Raw genomic sequence first — 25,774 nt, 5'->3', positions numbered from 1 at the left:
CTATACATAAACTTATCAGAATTTTGGAAGTATAAAAATTTAAAGTGGAAATAAGAGGTTAAGTGTATTAGTGTTGTATTATAAATAAAGATATATTAATCATAAACTCTTATTAGTGCACAACATAGCTGAGTTATTAGCAGGTTTGTTTATCTTTTTTCCTACTTTCATTGGAATAGGCTAAAGTTACGTATGGCCTTAATTATTTGTTTATTTCTATGTGTAATTAATTCGGGTTCTTATAGTGATATTAAATACTAGTCGTATCTGTAACATTTGAGAAAATTCTCCACTTTCGCCGGCGTTTCTTCCGAACCAATACGACTTGGAAACCTTAAAGAAAAGGGCCTACATATTTCATAAGGGCCGGCATCGCACCTTTTTAAATTATGATTTATCGACCATCAAAAGAGCAACAGTAACTAACTTCAAAGCATCAATATATGTTTAGTAATTTAGCCAGGAAGACACAAGAGGATTTATTTTGTTGCCATTATATACATGGATTATTTATTATGGATTAAAATACGAGGTTAGAATTAAAAATGCATTAATATTATAAATATAATAATATTTATTCCTTTCGACAAGTCATTTTATATGAATTAACAAGATTGGTTCTTCAACAATTAAACTCTAAAATCACTGTCAAAATATTTACAGACTGTACTTTTTAAAAGAGATCTTTACACACTACTGGACTAATTATTTCAGAGTTTTATTTACAGGTGCTCTGAAAAGCATTAATCATGTAGTCAGGGTCAAAACTATACCCTAGGCATCCTAGGTCACTAAAACGGGACCTAGGCGCGAGATTATGAAATCGGTCCAAAAAAACTTTGAGCGATGCTTTAGCATACATTTATATCTTTTATTTTTTTTCGAGTTAATACAGTTATTGGGTTACCCTGTATTCCTTCAGTGGACCGATTCCATTGACACTCTGTCCATCCGTTAAATACTGCTTTTGGTTATTATTACATAAATAAAACTTTTTTATTCAATATATTTACATTAAATACGAAATAATAGCGAATTATAATCATAATGACGAATGAATTTGCATTGCAAATTAACTTAAACAATATTGTTTAATTTAAAGTAATTAATTTTTACAATATACCTATAAAATGTTTTGGTTTATCGTTATACGTTAACTAACGAAAGATTTTCATAATATTCTATCATGAATAATACAATGATATTATAAGCGAAGCAAGTGTAAAGGTATTTGAACCCACGATCTACAGTTAAAAACAAAGTGAGGTGATAAAAATTTAAGAAATTTCATCAATCGAAGTTTATTATTACTCTTGAATCAGTGTTATCTTCAGTTAGTCAACATATTGTATATAAACAAAAAAAACCTATATTGTTTTACAAAATAGAATCAACATTAACAAAATAATAAACGTTACATCGAATGCATAACAAAATATATCTTGTTTCGGACGAACAGAGCGCTTCAATAAATATCTAATTTAGATTCAGGCCGCGTCCGTAGCGCCGCGACTGTCGTTTACTTACATTTTTGTTCAATTGACAAATAAAAATAAACATCGTATCGGAGATACAATTTCATTTCAATTCAGTAAAAGAACGCGATTTAATTGAGATTTCTTATCATAATTAGGGAAAGTCGGTCAGACAGTAAGCTTGTAAGTGAATCAGATGAAAAACCTTTCATCACAGAAGAAAAACGATTCAGTAAAAATTGACAGCGTTTTATCGTAGATTTAAAAGTTTGTCTACTTCAATAATGTCATTCTCGTTTCGCACGGACGTCCGGGACGCCTCAGTATCGACAGTCGCGCGCGCGGGTCGCCTTCTCGCGCGAGGCGCGGGCTGGCTAAGTGTTGGCGAGCGAGCGGCGTGCGAGCCAGGCGCGGAACCGAGCCCGCCGCGCCGCCGACAGGCGAGCGTGCGACGCGCGCGCCAGCGCCAGGCATCCCGCGCGGTACAGCTGTTGCGGTCGACACGCCACCAACCTGCGGAGGAATTGTTCACGTCGTCGTTATTGCTAATTCAATCGTAATTATTAATATTCTCCGTTTATTTCACTTCAAGTATCGCTATGATACGAGTGTGGAAGACTGACCGGATGGTGTTGGCGAGCGTGCACTCGGAGTGGTCGTGCAGGCGCGGCGGCTTGCGGCGGCGCACGGCGGGCGCGCAGTCGGCGGCGGCGCTGGCGGTGTGCGGCGCGGGCGCGGCGCCGGCGCGGCGCGCGTTGCGGCGCAGGAACACGGGCTTGTTGCGCGCCGCCGCCGCGCCCGCGCCGCCCGCGTCCGGCCGCGCGTAGCTCTCGGCGTACAGCGACCACGCCGCCAGTCGCGACACCGCCTCGCCGTTCGTCTCGCGGCTGCGCGACTGCGGGAGGACGACGGTTCAATTCTCACAAAGTAACTACAACTACGCGTGCACTCTTTGGGCCGAAGGGAACCGACCGGCTTTAGGTGTGCACCGAGATATGTCGTTATAATTAATTAATAAGACTGCCAACTTCCTGAATTATTGTAGAGAGATACCTTTGCCAAAAATCCGAATGAAATTTATTGACCGAGCCCGAGATACGAATTCGGGACATCTCAGAATATGCAGGCGTGGCAGGCATTCCCAAGCCCAAGTTAAAGGATACTGATTTCTAGATAAATGTAGCTTTTAGCAAATATATTTTTATTACAACTATTTAAAAAGATGGTTCTCTTTCCAGTGTTATTTCAAAGTACAATAAAAGTAAGATCTAAAATTGAATTAAATTACCTGGTTAGTGGGCGACAGTCTAGAGGAATCGTGGTGGGGCGAAGCGTGACCCTCGCCCGCAGCCTCCAGTAACTCAAACGTCACTTTACAGTCGTCCCCGCCATACTAAAAAATAATATTAGTTTAATGTAAAATAACATTTCTAAATCTGTATTCAAATCTAAATCTGGAGAGACATTAGTTTGTGTTAAAACAGAGCGCCACTCACCACTCTAACGAGGAAGGCGGTGTGGTGCGCGCGCAGCGCCCGCAGCGCGCGCCGCACGTAGGCCGCCGAGCCGCGCATGCCACGCGCAGCCAGCTCCGCCGCGCGCGACGACCAGCTCTCCGACACGCAGTGCTGCAGCTGCGGGGACCACATATAGTTATACATAAGGCTAAGGATTCGATGTGGATATACGACATTCAAAGAGCATACAACAAATAGTATATAAATTTGCAAAACGCATAGCTCAATATTCGTTCGTATTTAGAGTGTATTTTTTTAGTTTTAACCAATTTACTATATTACGAGTGACCTACCTGTCGAACAGCCGTAGACACCAACTTGTCGAGCGTGTAGGCGGGATAGGCCTTGATGCCGAGCATCTCCCTCGCGGCGTCTTCGTACGCATTCGCGTCCACGTTCCCGTCCAGCACGCCCTTCACCAGCTCGAGGAGCGCATTGTAGTATTCCGCTGGCGACGAAGCTTCCACTGGTAGATCTGTTGTAATGTTAAATACATTATTTCTATGTTACTCAAAATTTTTATCTCAATAAATTTAAAATTTATTTTAATAAGCAAATCAATATACTGCCATACATAAATCTTATAAGCTATAAATTTAAATTTATAACTGCTATTAATTTTTTAACATTTGTCTTTACTAATTGCGTGATAAGTTTTATGTGTATTTTGTGAATTCAGTCGAAGCTTGGCCCACGCACCGGATCTGTTAGAACTAGTAAGGTTACTCACTGGAGGGCTTGAGGCGCAGCGCGGCGGCCACGCTGGGGGGGCGCGCGGCGGCGCGGGAGGTTTCGGCCTGCGCCAGCGCCAGCGCCGCCCGCCGCGCCGCGCCCAGCCGCTGGCACAGGATGCCGTGCAGGCGCAGGAACAGGTACCACGACGACGTGCACACGAAGCGCGCCTCCTGGAACGGGGAGATACATTAGTCTACGTTCACGCATACCAACTGTAGTCGCAACGAATATTCAAAAATATTTGACACGAAACTGATTGTCGTAAAGTGATTAATTTGAGCTTAGCATTGTTTAATTGAATAACAACACTGTGTATGCTATATACATTTTAACTGATTTATAAAAACAATTTCTTTTTTACAAATTTTAAACAAAAACTTACATTAGATGGATGATCTCTGTAATCATCTTCAATATCCTGCTCACTTTTGACCTCAATCTTCATGTTGACAGAATCTTCGTTGCTACTGCTGCGTTTAATGGAGTTTGTGCTATCTGTATTAATATTTACAATTATTAATAATAAATCTTTCAGCCATAAATATTATTTAATCTATAACCCAGAACCGAGATAAAATTAAATACATGTGATTTTAACAAGTTACTAAAATATACTTGAACTTTCCTACTACTTTTTTACACCTGACGGCCAACCCTTAAAAAGAAGGCTAAGCCGCGGGCGACAACTTGTTTTTTATAAATCTATTTTTCTTCAATTAAACTAATTTCAAAGTTCATATTTACATTAGTGTACTGTTTTATTTACCACAAATTATTTTTTAATATTAATCAAAATCAAAAAAATCAAAATCAAAAATCTTTATTCAATATAGAAGTGTTTACACTTGCTTATTGATTGTCAAAAATCTACCACCGGTTCGGAATTTAGCACCTCGGACCTGAGAAGAACCGGCGAAAGAAACTCAGCGGGATATATTTTTTTATTTTTTTTAACCATTTTCCATGTAGGTACAATATAATAATCACTTAATACTTAAGATGTTTATAAATATTTAATATGATTATATTTATAAATATTAAATATTTTGGATAGACATCAGAAGGAAGGCAGCATGCGTGTATCACCACCGACAGTCTGTCAAAGCACATCGCATGTGTTTCATCACTTGTCTCGTCGTAATTTATTATTTCATCTGAATTGCTAATAATGTACCCAATTACATCATGACTCTTGGTTAAATGGGCGACGCCCACCCAGGTCGACCTGCACAGAGCTCAACACTTATTTTTCAACTCCACAGATATGTTCTCAGTGTCTTTGGTATATCTTATCTGTAATTTTTATTTTACTTTCCGTAACCTAACCTACGACTATAAAATATCAATATAGGAACACATACCTTTACTGTCAGCTGTGTTGTTGTTTTTAGGTTTATTCTCTTTGTCGTTCTTGTTGTTCCGACTGCTTTTGTCAGACGCATTATCGGACTCCGACGACTGTGAAATAACAACAAATTAAGAACCACTATTATGAAAACGATTACACTAAATTAAATGCCCTTTAAATTTGTCATTTAGCAATATTAAATGCAATACTACCATTATTAATACGGAATATAGATTCCATGAAAACAAGCCATTCTAAACAAAGTAATTGTTAAATTTTATTCATGAATTATCTGTAATGGTATATCAAGAAAAGTTTTTCTGAAAGAGTCATCGTGGACGCCGAATAAAAAAAGAGCAATAAAAATGGTCAATACTAAAAAAAATATAGTATTATTTTTATTAGTATAAAATGTATTATAATCGCACTTTTTATCGTCCTATCTGATTGGTTGTGAATGACGTGATAATGACAATTAGGGCCAATGAAAAACCGTCACTCATGTTTAATTTCACTTAAACGCTTATTAAATTTTAGATGTGACAAATAACCTTTTGCAACTGAAAAAAAAAAAGGTAGCTTACCTCTTGTTTCTCTTGTTTGACGCTCCCTCCTTTATCATCAGCAGCCTGATCTGCACTTGGGCTGTCTGGACTATTTGGCTCTTCTTTTTCTTCTAGAACAATTTCAAAATGCTATCAATCTACTCAAATTCAACTATCTCTTTGAGATATCAAAATTACTCCCTAAATTTTAACTTCAGATGGTAAGTAGTGAAAGCTAAATTCAATGATGCTTCAATTAATTTCACTTTGCAAGTTCGAATCTCGATTTTGAATTAATATACTAGTGTTAAGAACGAGTTAATTAGATTGGTAGCATATTGGCAATGTAAGAAATGGTGTTATGTATTCTTATGGCATAGGTTGGCGGACGAGCATATGGGCCACAGGGTAAGTAGTCACCACCGCCTATGACTATGGCGCTGTATGATATGTTAACCATTGCTTACATCGCCAAAACGCCACCAACTTTGGGAACTAAGATGTTATGTCCCTTGTTCCTGTGGTTACACTGGCTCAGTCATCCTTCAAACGGGAACACAACAATACCGAGTACTGTTGTTTAGCGGTAGAATATCTAATGAGTGGGTTGTACCTACCCAGAAGGGATTGCACAAAGCCACTTTGTGATTTTGATAATAATAATTATTATTAAATAGACATCAGAAGGAAGGCAGCATGCGTGTATCACCACCGACAGTCTGTCAAAGCACATCGCATGTGTTTCATCATTTGTCTATATGTTGATATATTTATCTATACTTATATATAAACTTTTTTTGTAATAACAACTGGAAGACTATAAAGTACCGCCTACACTGTTTCTACACTGCCAATAGAGTTTCAAAGTTTTTGGTATTTATTATTAATTATTCTTGTAGTAGCGGCGCTTTCCAGTTTCGCCCGCTTTACATATAAACCATTGAGTCGACAAGCGTATATTTCGCGCTCTTGTATATAATAAATTAAATGATAATATTTTACCTCGAATCTAAAGTAACCATTGAATTTTTCGTAATCTAAAATTATGAATAACAAAAAGTATACAAAAATCTACTTTGTAATTATATTATTTTGAGTAATAATCTTGTGGTTGCTTTAGTTCTTTCCATTTGAAAAACATTATAACGTTTGCAAAAAACTATCAGACGGTGATTTATTGCTAACTTTTATGCGATCGACTAGTCTGGTTTCGTTTTTGTCTTCGTCAAAAAACCGGTTAACTCAAGACTTCAATAAAAAACGCAACCGAGTCATAAAAACGTAAACATTTCTGTATTAATGTGTATTCATTATTCTAATAATATTATCAAGCTTTAATTTTGTGAATTCAATTTGATTATCGTAAATAAATATACAAAATGATGCATCTTTTAATTTTAGTAACAAATGCATATCATCGCGCTAAGAGAATATTTGTAACCTTAATGCAAACGTTTTGGAATATAAATTCTAAGTAATATTATAAATACGAAAGTGAGTTTGTTTACGCTACGTAATTAAAACGCTTTCACGTTTTAATTACCTAATCTCAGTACGAAGTTTTGCAAAAGTCAAGTTCATAGAGTACCTAATACCTACCTGCCCTCCAATAGTATTTATATAAAATATATAAACATACCTTCATCTCTCTCATCATCAGACAAGGGTTGCCGAGGATGTGCGAACAGATCAGGAAGAAAATGCCTGAGCAGCTGTTTGATTCTTCGCTTTTCGGCCTTCTGTATGCCTGTCTGTCTCCTCGCGTGGTGGATCAACAGTTCAGCTGCGTCACGAACTATTTTGATCGCTGTTTAAATAAATAATCCTTGTTGTAGATAAACGGATACAATCAATAATAGTATTAAATGTTATGTACCTATCAATTGACTATTTATTTCAACTGGGGCGTTAAAATTTTATGTAAATAAATGGAAGGCTTCATATTTACCTACTTTCCTGAAATTAATACAAATATGTATTCCTAAACTATACGTAAAACTTGTGTTCAGAGAGAGGATGACAAAAGCCTTAGGTGTAAGAATCGAGAATACGACATTCACACTGCTACGAGCGGATATGATAATTCAAGTCTCCTGTAAATTTTCTTTGAAATATTTTTTAGCAAAAAGCATTAGATAAACTAAAAACTATTACTTTTTCTTTTACTGTATAAATTATGATCCAATGTACGCGATATAGTTAGTCAAGAACTTAAATAATGTACATATGATATTCAATATGGATTTGCTAGCTGATGCTGTTATCAGAACTTTGGAATTAAAATAGAAGTGGATATAAGTAGTAAATCTAAGGTGGGTTTATCTACATTCCAACTTCGATTGTAATAGGCTAGAGTTAAAAAAAAAACTATCATTGTGTAGGAGACATCAGAAGGAAGGCAGCATGCGTGTATCACCACCGACAGTCTGTCAAAGCACATCGCATGTGATTCATCATTTGTCTCGTGTGTGTGTGTATGTGTGTGGCGGAGGGGGCGGCTCGTCACCTTCGTGGCGCGTGCGCAGGCCGTAGTCGGCCACGAGGTGCGGGCCGGGCCGGCGCGCGGCGTAGGCGCTCTCCACCTCGTTGAACAGGCACTTTGAGCGCAGCGCCTTCAAGTCGTTCTGTTTGAAGTTGATGCCCTGGTGGTCCAGCGACTTCAAGTAGTACTTCTCGTTCTGCTCTCGCCATTGTTTATTGAAGCCCTGCGACAAGATACTCGTTACATTTACGAGACACTAATGTCGACTACCGCATATAGAAAACAGCATATAAAAAAAATTTGGACTTAGATCATATTACTTTTCCAGCGAAAACTCGCAAGAAATTTGCGCAAAAACATGTAATAGAATATATACAAAAGAAGATGACCAAACATGAGCGAGTTCTTTACACTAGTGTAAGGCTTTATTTTTAATTATCTTACCTTTTGAGCTTCCCTCCACTCCTCCTCCTTAGCTTTGAGCCGCCTCAGTACGACAGGTACGGCAACAACAGGATTCTTTTTTAATCCCGCGATAATGTCCACCGCCTGCAACAATTTAATATTTGAATATTTGACATTTTAAACAAGTATTACATATATATAGCTCGAATACTACAGCATATTAAAATAAATAGCAAATTAAACTAAAATCTACTTGAAAATAATAAACTAGCTTTTCTAACTACAAAAATTATCCATTGCACCAAAATAAAAAATATATAATAGATAAAAACGATATAATATATTAAATAAAAAATACACCTTTCAATAATCTACAGCATGCTTGTTGTATATATGTCAAATTTATATATTACTGTACTGTATACTGATTTGATATCTTGTATAATACTACTGTCATGATTACTGTGTGTGCATGTGTTTCTGTGTATGTATGTGTGGTGTGTGTGCGCGCATGCGTAGAGCGTGCGGTGCCGTACCACCTTGTCGCCGTAGATGCGGCGCAGCGCGCGCTGGTGTATTGTGGGCGAGTGCCCCCCCAGGCTGTCGTCAAGGCGGTACTTGGCGGCGTCCTCGCTGGTCATTCGCGACAGCTTCTTTTGGACGCCCTCCAACACGCGGATGGTGGCCGCGTTAGTCTCGATCACCACGTCCAGCTGCAAGCGACGAAGGTTTAAGGAAACGAACTTGTACCTCTCGATAAATCTTTAATATATTTCACATATGCATAAATAAACAAATTGAGTAATATAATATAGACCTCGAATCGCTCATCTTCACAGCGATAAATGTACTCTTCGAACTGAGTTTTCCTCGATGTAACGAAAGTCGAATCCTCACTCCACGTCGGAAAGGACACCCACGTATCGTTGAGAACCTAAAACAAAACACATATTTATTATATTTAACATTTATAATCATCAAATAACTGTTGTGCCTTGAATAAATAATAATAATAATAAATAATAATAAATATTGGACAACATCACATACATTACTCTGATCCCAATATAAGTAGCTAAAGCACTTGTGTTATGGAAATCAGAAGTAACGACGGTACCACAGACACCCAGACCCAAGACAACATAGAAAACTAATGAACTTTTTTCTACATCGACTCGGCCGGGAATCGCACCCGGGACCTCAGAGTGGCGTACCCATGAAAACCGGTGTACACACTACTCGACCACGGAGGTCGTCATAAAGTCATGAAGATCACTTGCTTTGATATTCCATATTTTAAATTATTAATTTGTCTAGTCATTGGTTTTACACGAGTTTGCGGTTGTATTGCAAACTCGTACGGTGTAAATATATACAGTATTTTAAAGAGTCAATCAAGAAATCGACAGTTACTTCATTTCAAGATTAACAAGTGACTTTACGATGATTATGATTCTATATTATTCTTACCTCTTTGCAAAGCGGCGTTCGTCCAGAGCACCGCCTCGCAGCCGCTTCGCGTGGTAACGCACAGTACGACGTGCCTAACCTCTTACACGTCGACAGATCTGTTAAAAAAATATATATATTCATACTCAATAAAGAATATTCTAAACAGTATAATTTATTTCAAATTTAAACATATATAACAATGACGGCACTATTAAAAGGGTTTCAATTATATTATTTTTGAAGATATTTTATATAAATAGACATCAGAAGGAAGGCAGCATGCGTGTATCACCACCGACAGTCTGTCAAAGCACATCGCATGTGTTTCATCATTTGTCTTTAAGCAATGAAACTAAAAAAATACTCTGAAAAGTTTCGGGATCGATTTTGGTAAAAACTGAAACTGCATCATGGGATTGCATGAAATCTATATAAAGATAAAAATACTAGGCAGTAATCAAAATCTTGAATATTGAAGAAAAAACTGAATTATTAGTTATTAAACTATAATGTTGCCAATAAGGATCAAAACTGGGAAGTATAACTAACAAAATTCTATATTGTAATTATATTATTTATATATTTCCTTTAATCTGCAAACTTCAGACACAGACAGGCAGAAATTTACGTAACTCAACCTATTCTAAACATTCTCTTTTGTATAGACATGATGGATTTAGAATTACGTTAATAAATATAGCATTCCATGAATAATTATTATATAAAATTAATTAAGAATTATTTTAGGAAATTATCTATGAACCAATTTAGCCTCAAGTTTACGTTTAATAAAGATCATGTTATATTAAAATAGTAGGGGCTTTATCTCACCTATATCCATAGCAGCGTCTCCTTGAGGCCTCTCGTGCCTCAACTGGGCACCATATGCCCCGAGGGGTTCATGTCGCTTCGTCTCCGACCCGAGCCTGGATCGCTCACAGCTAAGTAAGCTGCTTGTGCTACTGAAGTTGTTGTAGCCTGGCAATATATTGAATATTATATAAAATATATTGGGCATCTGCTACTACATATAGAAATACTTTATTTTATAGACCAAAATATATATTGACTAGTTTTATGCCACATTGTAACAGTTAATAATTTTGTTAGTTAACATACCAGTATGAGTAGTAGTAGGTGTGTGCGGTGGTGAGACCGGACCCACGAAATCTTGTAGCCATTTCTTTAGTTCCGGGTGACGGTAGAGGAAAGGCTCGGTGACGCAGAGGAGCTCAGATGATGAGATGATCTCATTGGTGAAGAGTAGAAGGCATCTGTTTATTAAAATATAAATTAATTATTTGATAACATGCATTAGTTTGATTTCTTAGATTGTCCATTCACCTAACAAGCAAATGGCTAAAACATATTTTATTATATTTCTATATAGCTAAAAAAAAACAAAACAAAACCAAGTTTATGTTTTCCAGCCACATTAGCAAGTTGGAGTTCACTCACTCACTCACTCACTCACTCACTCACTCACTCACCGTTCAACAGTGATCACTGAACACAATTGATTAAAAAATAGTTAATATCAATTATTAAAAAACGACTATTGTTTGCGAAGTTGAAGTTTGCCTATTTATGTAACAATAAATAAAGCAGTATTAGTACCTGAGGAAGTTCTCGTAGACGTGCTGCGAGCGCAGCGCCTTGCGCGCGCGGTCGAAGAACCCGTAGTCGTGCGCGGTGGCCAGCTTGGCGGCGTCGGCCAGCGACACGTCGCGCAGAGCCGGCGACGCGCCGCCCGCGCGCGCCTTCTTCGCCGGCGGAGCCCCGCCCGCTGCGGCACACGGCACATTACTGACGCGGACTGGCTCCGATGGCACCGTATAGCCATCTGATTTGGAAGGCAATGCAACGGTAAGCCGGCCACTCGTGCAAGTCGATACAAGGGAGATTGATTGACGCCGTAAACGTATAACCTGGACTCGTTCACCGGCGTTTATTTTAAACCCATTGGACAGTAAACAGATTCTCATTTCTATCGACTTCTCGAAATGTACATCCTTATCAGCAAATTTAAGTATTTAACTCACCGATCTGAGTAGAGGATCCGAAGCTAGGCGACCTCTTGAGATGGTGATGCTGTGGAGGGGCGACGGGTGCGCTCGTGTGCTTTGGGAGTGGCTGTTATATACAAATTTAAGTTTAATAACTCGTTCCATCATCAAAGTATTTATTATTTAAATACTATAAAGTGACACCAGTGGGGTTGCTCGATGCTAAATAAAACTACGATAAATTCACATCCCAACATCACATATGTACTAGGCTTTATCAAAGTATTACCGGCGCGTGGTGTAGCTGCGTGTGCGGTGCGTGCGGCGCGTGCACGGCGTGCGGCGCATGCGTGGGGTGCGGGGGGTGCGGCGCGTGCGGCGGGGGGGACGCCGCCGCGTAGCGCTCCTCCTCGCGCGGGGCCACCAGTGCCTGCACACACATATACTATTATAAGTAGCAGGCAATCATTATTTTATGTGTGTTACTACTTGTTGCTTATATGTTGTAAAACTTATTTTATAACAACTTGATCATATATGTTTTCTCTAGAAAATACTCAAAATAAGACATAGTATGATCACAAGTATCTTTTAATATACAGAAGGCCCTATCCTGGAATTAATCAGATATCATTTAGACAGTTTTATACATTTTTCTTCCTAATTATCCGATATTATCCCATGATGAATATCATTAAAATAGTACAACAAACCTGTGGCGGTGGTGATCTCGAATGCGGCGGAATGTGTGCGGGTTTGGTTACCGCCTTTGCATCTGGTAAAAACTGACCAAACTCAGCCAATAGATCATCTTGATTCTCAAACAATTTTGCCACCTGTTGAAGACATACTTTGTTGAGTAAACATTTTAAATTATTAGTAGGTAATACATTTTTAAGTTAAATTTATTATTACCTGCGAATAGACTTCCTGTTCAGTCTGTTGCTTCGCCTGAGGCTCCTTAACGTCCCTATGACCTCGTTGGTAAGCGTGAAGGATCTCCAGGAAACGCTTGTACTTGTCTGGCTGTCTGGAGAAACGGGACTGCCAACAAAAATAATCATATTAGTGACATAAGATACTACATTTGATATACACTGTTTTAACTGTAGAGATTAGTGATTAAATGTTATGAATGCATGAAATGAATGACACGACTTCTTGTTGTCATTAAAAACTTCCGTTCTATCTAATTAAGGATTTCCGCCACGATATAATTAGCAGTGCGATCACGCATGCATCGTCTAAAGACAGTGATTTGTCCAATAATTACACTAATTAATTATTTATACACTGTATCAGATGGTGTAGAGCAATTACAATATATTCTAACAAATAAAGGCGTTTTACATTTCGTGGAAGCTTCGAGCTCGAATAACTGAACTAATGTTAATAATTTATCTGTAGCTCTGGAGCGACATGTAATAAACTCTAAGACTAATCTTAATGCGAGAAACTGTCCAGCGAGCAAGTAACGATGTAAGAATAAATAAATGTATTATCAAGTACGACACTGATCAATCCAACGTGTAGTGTTGAGTGTCGGTTGTCTCACCTTGATCTTGTTGACGTACTCGATGGCGTGGTTGAACTCCACGGGCTGCCCCGCCGCCGCGCCCGCGTGCGCCGCGCTGCTGGGCGCCGAGCCTGCGCACACACACACACTTTACACCTACAGGCTAACATATATCTCTTTGGAATTCAAATATAAACAACATTGTTTCTTTATTGTGTAATTGCTTATTGCTTGTTTTGCTTATTTTTAGAACAGTAGCCATAATCTACATATCATTATACAATGTATCTTCGTAAATACTCTTTATATACATTTGAAATTTGTAACTACTCCGTTAAATTAATATGTTTCGTTAAAATAAATGTAAATAGTGTAATGTAATTTATATTTTTTTGCGATGTTTACTCGTAGTCGTCACACACACTAAGACATCTTATAAGCACGAGCGCTGCTCATTACTAATGCACGCCGATAATAATTTAACTCCGAGGGGCGCGCCTTCGTGAGTCAATTGATCTATACATATATTTAGTCCATTGCATTTATTTATATACTAGCTGCGTCCTGAGGTATCGCCCGTATTAAATTTAGATCATACATGTTTGTTTCATACACGCGGTAGATACTTGCGTACATAGTTATAGTATAGTTTGCCATATTTATTGATAGTTTTACTTATATATTATGATTTTAACACGAAGATACATTAGTTTAAAGTAATCAACAAAACAAAAAAGTCTAATGTTTCCTGTGATAGGCCATGTGTTAGTAAGTGGTCAAACCATGGCCTGTAAACATGGCGTTGCAAGAAATATTAACCATTCCTGTATTTGGGAACTAAGATGTTAGCCCAGCATTTACACTGGCATACACATTCTTCAAACTGGTCCTCAAAAACACCATTATCACCCACCTAGACGATAAATCAGTTCCTACATATTGCTTAAAATTAGCTTTCTGCTCTCCTCCATATAAAATTCAACTTTTCCAAATTTCTACATAATCTTCATAAAGGAATACACAGTTTACTCCACAGATTAATTACGTATAGATTTATTTTTATTACCTGGTGGATGATGTATAGCTGCGGCTTCAATCTGCTGATGGGCTTGGGAGATATGATGCAGGGTGTTCGCCGGCGTTGCGTTCACCGACAAGTTGTGAACTATTGCTGTATTGACTGACCTACGAATTAAAATTATCCTTTCAGTACACTGTTCTAATAGTTTATATAATAATTTTATTTAATGAATAAATGTCAGAACTCAAAAAGAGCAGCCGCAAGTTTTTATCATTGCTGTCAATCGGTAATTAATTTCATCATGATCATTCTTATGAGGGAGTAACTACTTAGTTCCTAGTCTGTTCTTCCTTGAAGAATCTAGATTTGAAACAGGTACTTTTCAATTTCAATTAATAGTGTATAACAAACTTGAATATGAAGTATTTTATTTAAATTGGTTAATTAGAAAAACTGTGATGGTCAAGTGTAGATCCTGGGTTGCACTAGTATTACTAAGCAATCATCTCGGAGTTTTCAAGGAAATTATTAGAAAATGAAATGAAGTTTCTTATTTATTTATAGGAAGGAAAGAAAAGATCTAATAGTCCTTTAATGTATATATGATAGATAGATACTGACTGAGGCACTGGCAGCAGGTGCACGAGCTGCGACTGCGGCGGCGCGTGGTGCACGCCCAGCAGCACGCCGCCGCCGCCGCCGCCGCCGCTCACGGCGCCCACGCCCACGCCGCCCACTCCACTCACGCCCACGGGCCCGCAGCCCGCTCCGGTGGGAGATGGCATGGACACTGATACCTAGGAAAAGTTAATCGGTTACATCGGGCCTAGTGAACACAAATATTAACTGCGACAACTATAGTTTTACAAACATTGCATGTTAAAGTTATTTATATTAAACTGAAGGGTATTTGTCTGTTTGTATGTTGTTAGTTTTATATGCTTACAGGCGCTTCTGTGAAAGAATCACAGAAGTCAATAGTGTTAATTGCAGTATATATGTATGTATATTCATTAATTTTCAATTTAAATTGTTTATAAATATAAAAATCTTACCTGTCCATTACTCTGGACTTCGATCTTATATCCCGGCGGCAGAAAGGTATTGAATCCGACAATCAGCTCCGGGTGACCTTTGAACAAGTTCGACACCCGGGTAATGACGCCGGGTGTATCGATTCTGCAACCAACACTACATGTTCAATGGTGTTAAGAGTTTGCTTACAATTTAGTTGTATTGTAATTGAGATCAGTGATTAAAAAAAAAGCAGCCAATAATACTTTTCATCTGTTTCAAACGGTAATTGTTTTCATCATTCTATATAAAAACTTATTTGTATATTTTTAATAATTACATGTAATAATATTAGTAACTTATCCCCTATATAAAGGAGGGTATGACCCTTGTATGTAGACTCATTGACAAGGTAGAGTTTCTTGTATAAATTAGCATATTATAATAACTAATGTAACTATTCTGACATGTTCTTTAGAGACTAAAATATATATTTGATTACTGTCAATAGGTATCCTATCCTACTCAAATATAATTACTAATTAAATCCAATATCGCGCATAAAACTCACGTCTGACTCTTGAACTCCTTCATGATGTCCAGGAAGTCATTGTACACCTGGGGCTGAGTGTTGAATTTGTATTTGACTTGGTCGAGATACGTAAGTGCATCTTCGACTTTCAGTCGCTGGAACTGTCCCGCCGGCTGAGCTGCCAGCGGCGCCGCAAGACCGGGCGACTGGCGTCCAGCGATGGGTAGCGGGGCTGGTTGCTGAACCAGCTACGGATAAACAAATGGTGGTTAGACATGTTTTGTCTTTTTGTTTATGTAATATTAATACTTTCTTGAACAAACTATGATACTTTTCTAGATAGTTTAATAACTAACGGCCTGTCTTTATAGTCACAAACACCATAAAGATAAGCCGCGTCGCTTATGAAAATTAATAAACACCTTAAGCCTCGGCGGCACTTGAGGCGGCTGCTTCGGCGCGTATTGCACCGTGTTGGGCTTCAGGTAGTTGATGACGGCGGGGGCGTTGGCGCGCGCCGGGCCGCGACTGAAGCCCCCACTCACTGACAGCATCGCTGTCGCTCCTGGGGTCAAACCACGGTAATTTAACATCTATCCGTTGACAATTACTTCAAATACACACATTGAAAACTAATTATTCTATACGCCTTACTTACGGAGAGTAATACGAACTAAAATTACATACCAAAGTCACGTCACAAAATATTTTTTTCGACGATATCTAACACCGTTAGTTAACCCACTACCGTGGTACAGTTAAAGTAATATCAAGCAATATATGTCAAATCTATTATATATTTCCAGGTTGCTCACCTGCCCGTGATTGAAATGTAATGAAAATTTAATAAAATAAGTAAATATAAATTGATATCACAATCTTTCTTGAAAGATGAGTTTTCTTGTATAAAATAAACTATAAATACTTAGAACTATTTATTTATAACACTGACACATAAGTATTATATAAAATGTCATCTTCAGAATATATCCCACACAATATCTTTAATAAGATAAATGTTCTTTCTAGTTTATGACGGTCAGTTATGTAATATATTTTATTCTATTGATGTATCACTGTAGTATCAAAGATTGAACGTAACATCAAATGTCAATGTCAAAATATACAAATTTGACAGTTCCAAATCCGTGATTCCATTTACCTATTTGATAAATGTCATGAGAGATGGATGAAGAGGTAAATAATTACGTATGCGTGAAGTAAGATGAGGATTTTTTATTATCAACGCATTATCAGTACATTGTTTACATGTTTTAAATACTAGTTTAAATACTCGTTTTGCGCAGCGTCGCCCGCGTTGGTGGTGGGGAGGTAATTGCAGGTTACAGATAAACGTAACCTATATGCTATTCCAGACTATAATCTATCTATTGAGATCCGTTTAGCTGTGATTGAGTAACAAACATCTATCAATCTAAATTTCACATTAGTATATAAGATTAGTCCTCGAAAGTATCAAAAGGCGTATCGAAAGGGTCGCAAGAAACGCGTACGTGCGTGAGCGTGCGCGCTACTTCGCGCGTCGGCGGCGCAGATTAATAAATGCGTAGTGTCGCACGTTCACGCAGTTTATCGAACGGACGCGCGACGACCGGTAGCATGTATACGCCGCGTGTGCAGGGTTGCCAAGTGAACAATTTCGGCTGGGCACGTTTGTTTTTTTACAATCGTTTCCGGCTAAATGATTATCATTTGACTTTTCGTGAGTATTTAACACAGATAACTCACGCCCAAGCTTACAGTCAATTTAGGCTTATTTAAAAAGAGTTAAAAGTCATTTTCGTCTGATTAGGTACGCAAACTTTAAGAGTCAGAATAAATCTTTTTATAAGTATAACGCTGCGTATTCAGGTATACAGGCATATTGAGAACCTTTGACAACACTCGTTTGGGCTACGTTTCCGAAATTACCAATGTTACCATACCAAAAATTGTTACAACGTTGTAACACTATATAAACAATTGACTAAAACGTTTACTAAATTCAATAACTAAATCGAATAAAAATAAGTATTACAGATTGTATTACTAACAGCACGAAAGGTGGCCAACTTATTTCTAACGTACCCACACATGCACAGCAGAAATTGAAAGAAAGCTTATATAAAAGAACATTTTACTAACTACCATACCCGATTTCGCTTCTAATTTCAAAGTTATAAATTATAAAACGAAGTTGTTTACATTCGGTTGCAACGATTACATTGTACGCTATCGTCGTACCTGACCTAAGGTAACGCGGGAGATTGCATCTCGCGACCTAACCCGCCCACACGCTGTTGACTTACAATTTCGTAACAATTATTTTTACACGACATCTATAAATATAATAAAATTGGATTGTCTGTTTTTAATATTAAAATAACCGCGTTTTACTAAATGCATATGTATGTATACACGGCACATATACCAAAATAACATTTTTTACAATTTTTGTCTGTTTGTTCCGGCTAATCTCTGGAACGATTGGACCGATTTCGACGCGATTTTCACTGGCAGATAGCGGATGTAATAAGGTTAGTAACTTAGGTTTTAGAATTATATATAGAATAAAAATAAAATCACGCTACAATATCCAAATAACTTAAATTCAAACAACGCGCACGAAGTCGCGGGCACAGCTAGTATATAATAAAATGTAAATAATTTCTGTGTCGACTATGCAAATTACAATGGCAGGATTATTGATAAATGAACATTGAATTCAAATGAATTAATTAATCGATATCTACAATATTTCTATGATATTCGTTATCGTGTAAAAATTGCTTTTCAAATATCGGTGAAATTATTGTCTCATCTTCGGAAGTAAAATTAAAGTGGATAAATTATCATGTACCCATTTAGCAAACATATTTTTATCATAAATATTGTGTTGTTTCTTAGATTAATATCCTATAATTGTCCCACTATTGAGAACGTATGTGGACTTATTCCACGATGTTTTAAATATTCGATTGTTCTACACCCACCACGATTTTAATTTTAATCAAATTGTGCCTATCCAAATTCGAACGTATAATCTTCAGTTAAATAGAAGTGCTATTATCTACTGTGCTATTAGGGCTCTAGATTTAATAACATTTTCGTGCTATGAATTATATGAATGTTATAAATATAGTTAAACATTTTCGCAACCGTGTAAAAAGTAGACCGGATGTGGGAACAACATACACCGCCCTTCCGTTACGTACTTGTTTTTTTTAAATACTTTAAACTTGATCATGTATGTGATATAATCTATATTATGAGTGCGAGAGTAATTATAACTGTCTTTGTCTCTTTCCGTTCTAAATGACTGAACCGAATTTGATAAAATTTTGCTTTAAGGAAGCTTGAACCCCAATGAAGAACGGTTACTCTTTACGTCTAACACCTCACAACAACCCACCCCTAAAACGCGAACAAGGCTGCGGGCGAAAACTACGTGTTTTATCAACTTTAAATCAATTTTTTGTATAATCAGTATATTTAATTTTAAATTTATTGTTAGTAGACTGGCAAATGGCCTACCTGATGTTAAGTGATAACCACCTCCTACAGGCAGTGTAAAAAATATTAAACAGTCCTTGTATCAATAAGGTTGAAGCCGAAACATAGATATACAAAGCATTGGTGTACTTGATAATCAAAGCGACGTTTAACAATTACACGATTTTATTTTTAAATTATACTGCCGTAAACATAAGTCTACTGACGCAAATATCGGAGACATCAGAAGGAAGGCAGCATGCGTGTATCACCACCGACAGTCTGTCAAAGCACATCGCATGTGTTTCATCACTTGTCTCCTCCTAACGACCCTACCAATATATAAACTTTATAGTCAGTTCGAGTTAAAACACACCCATCTCTTTTCGTCATCTGTAATTTAACATACGAAAGAGGAAGACCGAGCACTTGGCAACTGTATCATATATGGCCAGATTAAGAAAACAAAAGGCTGTGCGACACGTCTTCGTGATATATTTTTTTGGCTTTCACAAGAATAGGCCAGCACACCCCACTAAACCTCACTAGTGGGTATAAATCTGTTTTAAGCGCTAAGCTGTCGCGTTTTGTACAGCATATGATTCTCGGAGGTCCAATCTCTCACCTCGTTGTGCCGAATTTAGTTAAAATACCATAGTAATACGACAAAAGTGCTGTCATTTTAATTAGTAATTTTATTGACGTATTAACAAATTAATTACTACACACACTACCGGGAATTTGTATGCGCTTTACGTTACTGATTCGCTTTTATTGCTTAACTATAATATTCCGTGCGCTCCATCTGCCTTTTTTTTAATCTGAACATATATTAATTAAATTTAACTTACCTAATAATTGCGGTTGAGCCGATTGGGCCAACGTATGCATGTTGCTGGCACCCGCTTGCTGAATCTGCAACAAAACATAATCATATAGTTATCTGTATATCATCTGTACTAATATTATAAATGAGAATGTAGCTCATTTCGTCCCTCTGTCTGTCAGCTGTTCACTGGTTCAAATTTGATAAAATTTGGGTATGAAAAAGGTACACCACTCTTATCTTAGTTACCAAACATCCTCAACCAATGGTTGTTTCGAAGCAAGAAACGCACATATTTAATGACTTGACAAAACCAAAATTAAATTTAAATAAACACATATTCATTCACGCAATCATTATCAATATTATCGAAATCAACAATAAAAACGAAAACGTTGTCGTTGCATGATAACAGCTAGAGCCACCGATATCACAAACGTATATAGACTAGTACACGTGAACATACTATCATCATGTACAGAATTATATATATTTATTATATAATTAATTTGACGACCTCCGTGGTCGAGTGGTGTGTACACCGATTTTCATGGGTACGCCAATCCGATTCCCGGCCGAGTCCGATGTAGAAAAAGATCATTAGTTTTCTATGTTGTCTTGGGTCTTGGTGTTTGTGGTACCGTCGTTACTTCTGATTTTCCATAACACGAGTGCTTTAGCTACTTACATTGGCATCAGAGTAATGTATGTGATGTTGTCCAATATTTATTATTATTATTATTAATTCCGTCCGCGGCTGTACGGGGGTGCGTTATAGGTCAGAAATAAGCACCCTTTTTAATAAGCTTTTAATTTCTTAATGGGTCACTGTAAATGTATGAACATTTTTTTTTATTCTAGAATACTCCATCGATTCAATTCGTGCAATAATCAATATCGTCAACATTATATATTAATGGCGACCTCGATTTATGGCAAATTACTAATGCTAAATGAATCGATAAAATGAACGGCTGGATGAGTTTCCACAATTAAGTCGTCGTTCATTTCTTATAAACGATTTATGATAGGTGAATTCGATTTTTTTTAAATAAAATATACGTAGACTGACTGGCGGATACCATAGCAATTGGTATCCTTAGAAATTTTAACCGTTTCTTAGTTCATCTACCTACCTACCAACTTTGGGAACTAAGTTGGTATGTCCCTTGTGTGTGTAGTTACACTGGCTGATTGGTACCAGGTACAAGTACACACTTCCTACCTCCAGATTACTACAAATAACTTTTCCACCAGAAAAACTAACTTTTCAGCAGCACGGCCTAGGGGATAGTTCCCACGGAACCAATGACTTACGATACAAAAAAAAAATCAATACAATTGAAAATCATACAAAACTTATATACAAAAACATGAAAATCACGCTTGTCACAAGTCTCAATTTAAAACGGATGAAACTATAAAACGTATTTCCTTATACTATATATAATAACATGATAAAACCTTAAATTTTCTCATTTAATAATACAAATATACTGAGTGAATTATCTTACGGATTGCTTAACAAAATGTGTTATCGAAACTATGAATAGAAGTTAAAAAAAAATGTATTAACATTTTCGGCACGCCACAACCCATGGAAGGCTGTGACGCTTCCAATGCTAAGTTCACTTTGTCCCCTTGTACGCAGTCGTCATTCTTATTGTAAGTAAGCGACGGGATAGGGGGACCAGTCCAACCAGTCAGTCAAACGGACGGACAAAATCAAAATATTCTTTATTCAAAAAAGCTCATAAAAGCACTAATTAATTGTATTCTACTGATGATGAGGGGCTAGTACCAACATAGATTAGCTTGTCAGCACCGTTAAGGAGATATACTAACATAAAATACAATTAAAACATTAAAAATGCCGCCGTAATTAGTACGAAATGTTTTGACGTCCTTTATCTAATGACCAAATTAATCCAATTATTGAATGATATTAATGATTAAACATTTAAATTAAACATGAAATAAAAATACTTTATACTTTAATTTAAAAAAAAAAAACTTTGATGGTTTTGTGACAACTAATTGTGTAGGTATTTTTTAACTTTGCCACTCAAAAAAAGTATTGACTAAGACATTTTTTTATCCAAGATTAAAAATGTGAAGTTGGTATTTAATTTTCAAGGAATAATGAATATTATCCGTAACGTAAAAGGGTTGTATTTTTATCTCGATACTTCTTGGTGCACATCTAAACAACCAATAATCCAATCAAACGTTACCTATACATTATGTAAGCAAAATAATGACAGAACTATTTACTTCAATAATGATTTTGTTTTAGTAAATAATAAATAAGCTCTAAACCATCTAAAAAAATTACAAGTCTGTACTAATATTAAAAGTTAAAATTTGTCTGTTGTTATTGTGTAATCTCTATAACGAATAGGTCAATTCTAAAAAATATTGTTGGTAGAAAGTTACATTATTCCCGAGCGCAATAGAGTTAAAATTATATCTAGCGTTTTCTTTAATTAATAAAATACACCCGCGCGAAACCGGAGCGGATCGCTAGTCACAATAACGAATTGAATACTGAAATACCTAAACATAAGTCCGCCTTTTCTTCAACTAATAAAAAAATCGTTCAATAAAGTTTGCGTTCACACATTTTCATAATATTAATTAATCATAGAATCAATTAGTTGATTATGTAAGTCATTTTAACAGAACTAGCCTTTATTACAAGGCTAGGCTTTAATGTCGAATTAACTAGAACGAGATAGGTTGCGTATACGAGCGAGAGGTCTATAGTGCACCGAAGCTTTTAGGCTATAAATCAATACACTACAGGGGCGGAGTGTTTTTCAACGCGTATCGTAAATAAACTATTATTGTATGTCAATTTACAAAACGCCGGGTCGTATTCTTGATAATAACAAAAATATTTACGTTCCGAAATTACGTATTCAATGTAGAATATTAATTATAAGAGGATTTTTATATCATATTTTCGAATTCTTACAGCCTGTATATGTCCACTGTTGGGCAAGACCTCCTATTAATCAATACTAATATTATAAATGCGAAAGTAACTCTCCAGTTACGTTTTCACGGACAAATCACTTAACCGAAATTTGTAAAGTTTGGTATGAAGCATAGTTGAACCCGGACATGGGATACATTTTATATTTAACTATTGACGACTAGCCCGTAAAACGCGACCAAAGACGCGTGCAACGTCTTATATAGTCAAGATCGAAATGTACTTTATTCAAGTAGGCGTTCGCGAGCGCTCCTGAATGATGTAACAGAGTTATATTCAATATAAATTATAAAACTACCCTCGACAGTTTTGTTTTATTGATAATTTAAAAAAAAAACTGTCGAGAGGATCTCAAAAGGGATTTCTGAAAAAGTCATTCAATTTTTGAAAATGATTATAATCCATTTACATATATAACATCATAGCACGACAATTTCATTAATTCAAAGGAAAGATCAACGCTTAACAAACTGCTTAACTTCAGATCGAACCCGCTACATCCAGTTAACACCTACACGTTCTTTCCACTGCGCTGTTACGGCTCTATCGACTTCGCAATTTAACCAGGTGTATTTTACAATACCTAGTTTTGTGCCAAGTGATTCAGACTCTATATTTATAACTGCAGTTAAAAAAAGCTTTCCGTACACAATCGTCACCGATTCGTCCTTGATGTTAGGGCTTTTTATATCAATTTGATTACGGTCATAAACAAATTATTTTGATATGTAAACAAGAAATTACATTGTTATTATTATTATATTAATAAATTAATGTCAATATTTCGTTTATATTTTTCATTGAACTACATTTTTTTTTTTTTTTTTACTAGTTACCGGCTGGTTGGCATACGTAGCCGGTAAATATTTTCACATTCTCTGTACCCCAGACAGCGGTTAAGTAAAACTACTTGCCACCCGGGCGTCGCTCGCGTTTTAAGGATGATCATAAGGCGTTAGGTAAAAAAAGTATCCTCGGTATTCAAACTCGCTTCATATCAAATTTCATCAATTTCGGTTAAGTGGTTTCGCTGCGAAAGCGTTATACACATACATAGTTTCTTTACATACACAAAAATACATTTTTTATTATTATTTTTAATACAATCTATTCTCAAGTATGATTTTTTAATGATCGGTTGATTCAATTGTAATATTAGTTCGGATACTTTGACTATCAAAAATTAAGATATTATTAAGATACACTTTACTTGCGGAGTCGAGCACTTTTGAATCGTCAATGCAAAGTATCAAGTGCGTAAATCTACCATTTGGCCGAATAGATTAAAACAAAATATTTATTATTCTTCGCCGATTACTTCAATTTACAATTAACTTTATATACACACATGTTTTATCTCATTATATTTATATATTGAACTCGCTGAAGCCACATCTTCGCCAAGTTTACAACCCCTTCATCAAAATTACTCCCCTCAAAGGTCAAGAAGATTACTTATCTCGGTCCCCGGGGATCAAACTTGCTTCATATCACGAAACAGACAGTTACTTTCGAATTTATAATATAAGTACAGATAACATACCTTTCTATGTATGGATCTGACCTTGTATACATAAAATAATTATTCAATGTGTATCAACTTTAAATGTACACAACGATTACTAGCAAATTATATGGTAGGTTTAGCATAGAACGTAAATATTGAAGGGCAAACATACAAAGATCTCGACCAATAAAGTCACGTCAATTCAAGGTCGTAGTTGTTTATATCTTAGCTCGTCCTGCCATTCGAATAGACTTTAGGAGCACTTTTTCAAATCAGAAAACGCACTGATACGACCAGTATAAACTGATCTATAATTCTATACTAATATTATGGAGGTAAAATTTTTGCGTATATTTTAATGTATATAACATATATGTATTAAAAAATACAGTATAATAGTAGTACTGTACAGTATTTATTGTATTTGTTAATCTCCGGAACTATTGATCCAATTCTAAAAATGTTTTCACTGGTCGAAAAGTACATCATTAACGTTTATATCATGTTCTTTATCAATAAATTGCACACGAGCGAAGCCGGAGCGGATCGCTAGTTTAGTATAAATAGCTGTCTCCACCGTTGCTTACATTCAACTGATAACTGTTGATAACCTCGTGTTTACCAACTGATATTGAATAATTGCAAAACTAATTATATATCAGTGTACTCGCATCCGTTAACTTTCGGTGCAACCAGGCTGTGTCAAACTAAATTATTACAAGTGTTCCGGCCAGTGATCGAAATTCGAGCATTATCATCTATTAAATAATACGATGAAAGAGAAAGTAACTCTTGTCTGTCTGTTATGCTTTCAACGCCTAAAGCATGAAACGAATTTGATTTGTGTTTTAATAAATCGTTAATATTTTACATGATGTATCCGTTGTGAGACTCAGTGCCAAA

At 36.6% G+C, this 25,774-nt stretch overlaps 1 protein-coding gene across 6 annotated transcripts in view; it reads right to left on the bottom strand.

Annotated features, from left to right (window-relative positions):
* Positions 1-1,662: 1,662 nt before the first annotated feature.
* LOC125074382 (paired amphipathic helix protein Sin3b) overlaps positions 1,663-25,774 on the bottom strand; it is a 35,114-nt gene continuing 11,002 nt past the window's right edge. For 3 of the 6 annotated variants that reach the window (XM_047685695.1, XM_047685692.1, XM_047685694.1), the window contains exons 3-31: positions 20,392-20,455; positions 16,471-16,613; positions 16,088-16,296; positions 15,558-15,693; positions 15,124-15,299; positions 14,548-14,666; positions 13,521-13,612; positions 12,881-13,009; positions 12,679-12,801; positions 12,255-12,395; positions 12,002-12,092; positions 11,577-11,745; positions 11,079-11,233; positions 10,791-10,937; positions 9,978-10,075; positions 9,325-9,441; positions 9,044-9,220; positions 8,547-8,651; positions 8,127-8,325; positions 7,260-7,427; positions 5,660-5,751; positions 5,089-5,185; positions 4,110-4,222; positions 3,723-3,897; positions 3,286-3,467; positions 2,972-3,109; positions 2,764-2,868; positions 2,099-2,370; positions 1,663-1,988 (exon numbers count right to left, since the gene is read on the bottom strand). In XM_047685695.1, the coding sequence (XP_047541651.1) occupies positions 1,850-1,988; positions 2,099-2,370; positions 2,764-2,868; positions 2,972-3,109; positions 3,286-3,467; positions 3,723-3,897; positions 4,110-4,222; positions 5,089-5,185; positions 5,660-5,751; positions 7,260-7,427; positions 8,127-8,325; positions 8,547-8,651; positions 9,044-9,220; positions 9,325-9,441; positions 9,978-10,075; positions 10,791-10,937; positions 11,079-11,233; positions 11,577-11,745; positions 12,002-12,092; positions 12,255-12,395; positions 12,679-12,801; positions 12,881-13,009; positions 13,521-13,612; positions 14,548-14,666; positions 15,124-15,299; positions 15,558-15,693; positions 16,088-16,296; positions 16,471-16,613; positions 20,392-20,455 (4,071 nt within the window). In that variant the 3' untranslated portion in view covers positions 1,663-1,849. The remainder of the gene's footprint in view (positions 1,989-2,098; positions 2,371-2,763; positions 2,869-2,971; positions 3,110-3,285; positions 3,468-3,722; positions 3,898-4,109; positions 4,223-5,088; positions 5,186-5,659; positions 5,752-7,259; positions 7,428-8,126; positions 8,326-8,546; positions 8,652-9,043; positions 9,221-9,324; positions 9,442-9,977; positions 10,076-10,790; positions 10,938-11,078; positions 11,234-11,576; positions 11,746-12,001; positions 12,093-12,254; positions 12,396-12,678; positions 12,802-12,880; positions 13,010-13,520; positions 13,613-14,547; positions 14,667-15,123; positions 15,300-15,557; positions 15,694-16,087; positions 16,297-16,470; positions 16,614-20,391; positions 20,456-25,774) is intronic. The other 3 variants (XM_047685696.1, XM_047685697.1, XM_047685698.1) reach the window with 3 other exon arrangements.

This window comes from Vanessa atalanta, chromosome 27, assembly GCF_905147765.1.
Source record: "Vanessa atalanta chromosome 27, ilVanAtal1.2, whole genome shotgun sequence".
Lineage (NCBI taxonomy): Eukaryota > Metazoa > Arthropoda > Insecta > Lepidoptera > Nymphalidae > Vanessa > Vanessa atalanta.
The sequence above is the reverse complement of the archived record's forward strand: the minus strand, read 5'-3'. Positions and strand labels throughout refer to the sequence as shown.